This window comes from Emiliania huxleyi (genome assembly GCF_000372725.1).
Source record: "Emiliania huxleyi CCMP1516 unplaced genomic scaffold EMIHUscaffold_5642, whole genome shotgun sequence".
Taxonomy (NCBI): Eukaryota; Haptophyta; order Isochrysidales; family Noelaerhabdaceae; genus Emiliania; species Emiliania huxleyi.
Genome location: NW_005197771.1, coordinates 214 through 1,548, shown reverse-complemented (window position 1 = coordinate 1,548; position 1,335 = coordinate 214). Strand labels below are relative to the sequence as shown.

At 58.7% G+C, this 1,335-nt stretch overlaps 1 protein-coding gene across 1 annotated transcript; it reads right to left on the bottom strand.

The window, feature by feature from the left end:
• Window positions 1-21: 21 nt before the first annotated feature.
• On the bottom strand, window positions 22-268 carry EMIHUDRAFT_257046 (hypothetical protein; the record flags this gene model as incomplete). Its single annotated transcript, XM_005765141.1, has 1 exon — window positions 22-268. A coding segment is annotated over one exon (247 nt), but the record flags the coding sequence as incomplete, so codon positions are not given.
• Window positions 269-1,335: the final 1,067 nt, after the last annotated feature.

Here is a 1,335-nt window from a genome sequence, read left to right as displayed (position 1 = left end):
GCTGCCACAGCATGTAGCAACCGACAACCGCGTATACCAGCGATGAGAGGGAGTTGAAGTACTCGGCAAAATAGTGGCTCGACGCGTACTTCGGCTCGCAAAACTGGTGCACCGCGGTCGGCTCTCCCCAGTAACCAGCTTTGCTCGTGGGTATTGTGGAGTTGGAGTCAGCGCCAGGAGCGGCCGACGGCACCCCGAGGAAGGTCAAGCCGAAGCTGAGGACGCCGAATGCGATCGCGCCGGCGCCGTGCGTATGCGGAGACTTCATACACGCGTGATGGACAAAGCAGAGCGGAACGTTGACGGCAAAAGCGCACGCCAGGAACAAGAATTTTACTATTCCAATACGACCACAGTCTAGTACCTCACCCCAGCGCCGGCATCATCCGTAGAGGCACGAGTGTTCGAAGAGAGAGTGGACCTGAGCAACAACATGACCTGTAGGCAAATGATCGGAGTGGGAGTCAGAAACGTGGTCCTTGCGCGAGGGGAGCTCGATAGACTCGAGGGGCCAGGATACGCCGCGAGGAAGACGGAGTTGCGCCGAAAGGCGAAAGAAGCCGCGAGAACAAGGGAACGGCAGGCGGCGGCGTCACAGGACGAGGCAGAAGGGAACGACGCGACAGAGAAGGAAATGACAAGGGAGAGAACGACGAGAGTGGGACGACCGCGAGGTGGCATGAAGGTTGCAGCGAGAATCGGAGAGAGACTGCGAAGAGAGATAGGAAGAGGCAGACTCCCTAGGGTGGGCGACGGCTAGCGCACCACACACCTCTCCTTAAAATCCCTGTGTGGTGGCGGCGTGCCGTCCTCCCATCCCTCCCTTGGGTTGTCTGTTTTCTTTCTTTCTTTCTAGTACCTCACATTTGACACCATACGTTGTGTGCGAGAGCACGCGGTGTCGTTCTGCAACGTGGCTCGCAGCTGTGGTGGCCAAAACTTGCTCGATCTGGCGGACGTGATGCGCGTTCGGATTGGAGCGCATCGTAGTTTCGGCGGCACGAAGTTGCTGACGTTGGTCCATCCTTGAGATGCGCCTTCTTGACCGATGGAGCGGTCCCTGTCGCCAAAGAGAGCGGCCACCTTTGCACAGTCTGATTTGGTGAACTCGCCTGCAAAAGAGTCAGGGCCCAGAGTGTCATTGTTGCACTGCCGGGACATGCGGCTGCGAAACAACTCCAGACTTGACCGCAGGGTGCGGGTCTTCCCTTCCAACTCTGGCTCGCAGCGACCGGCGTTGCCGAATGGTGCGGATCGCCTGCATTGCCGACTTAGGCGATGATACTCCCTCTTCGCAAACGTGCTGTGGACGGCTACCGCGTACGCGGGGAAGAA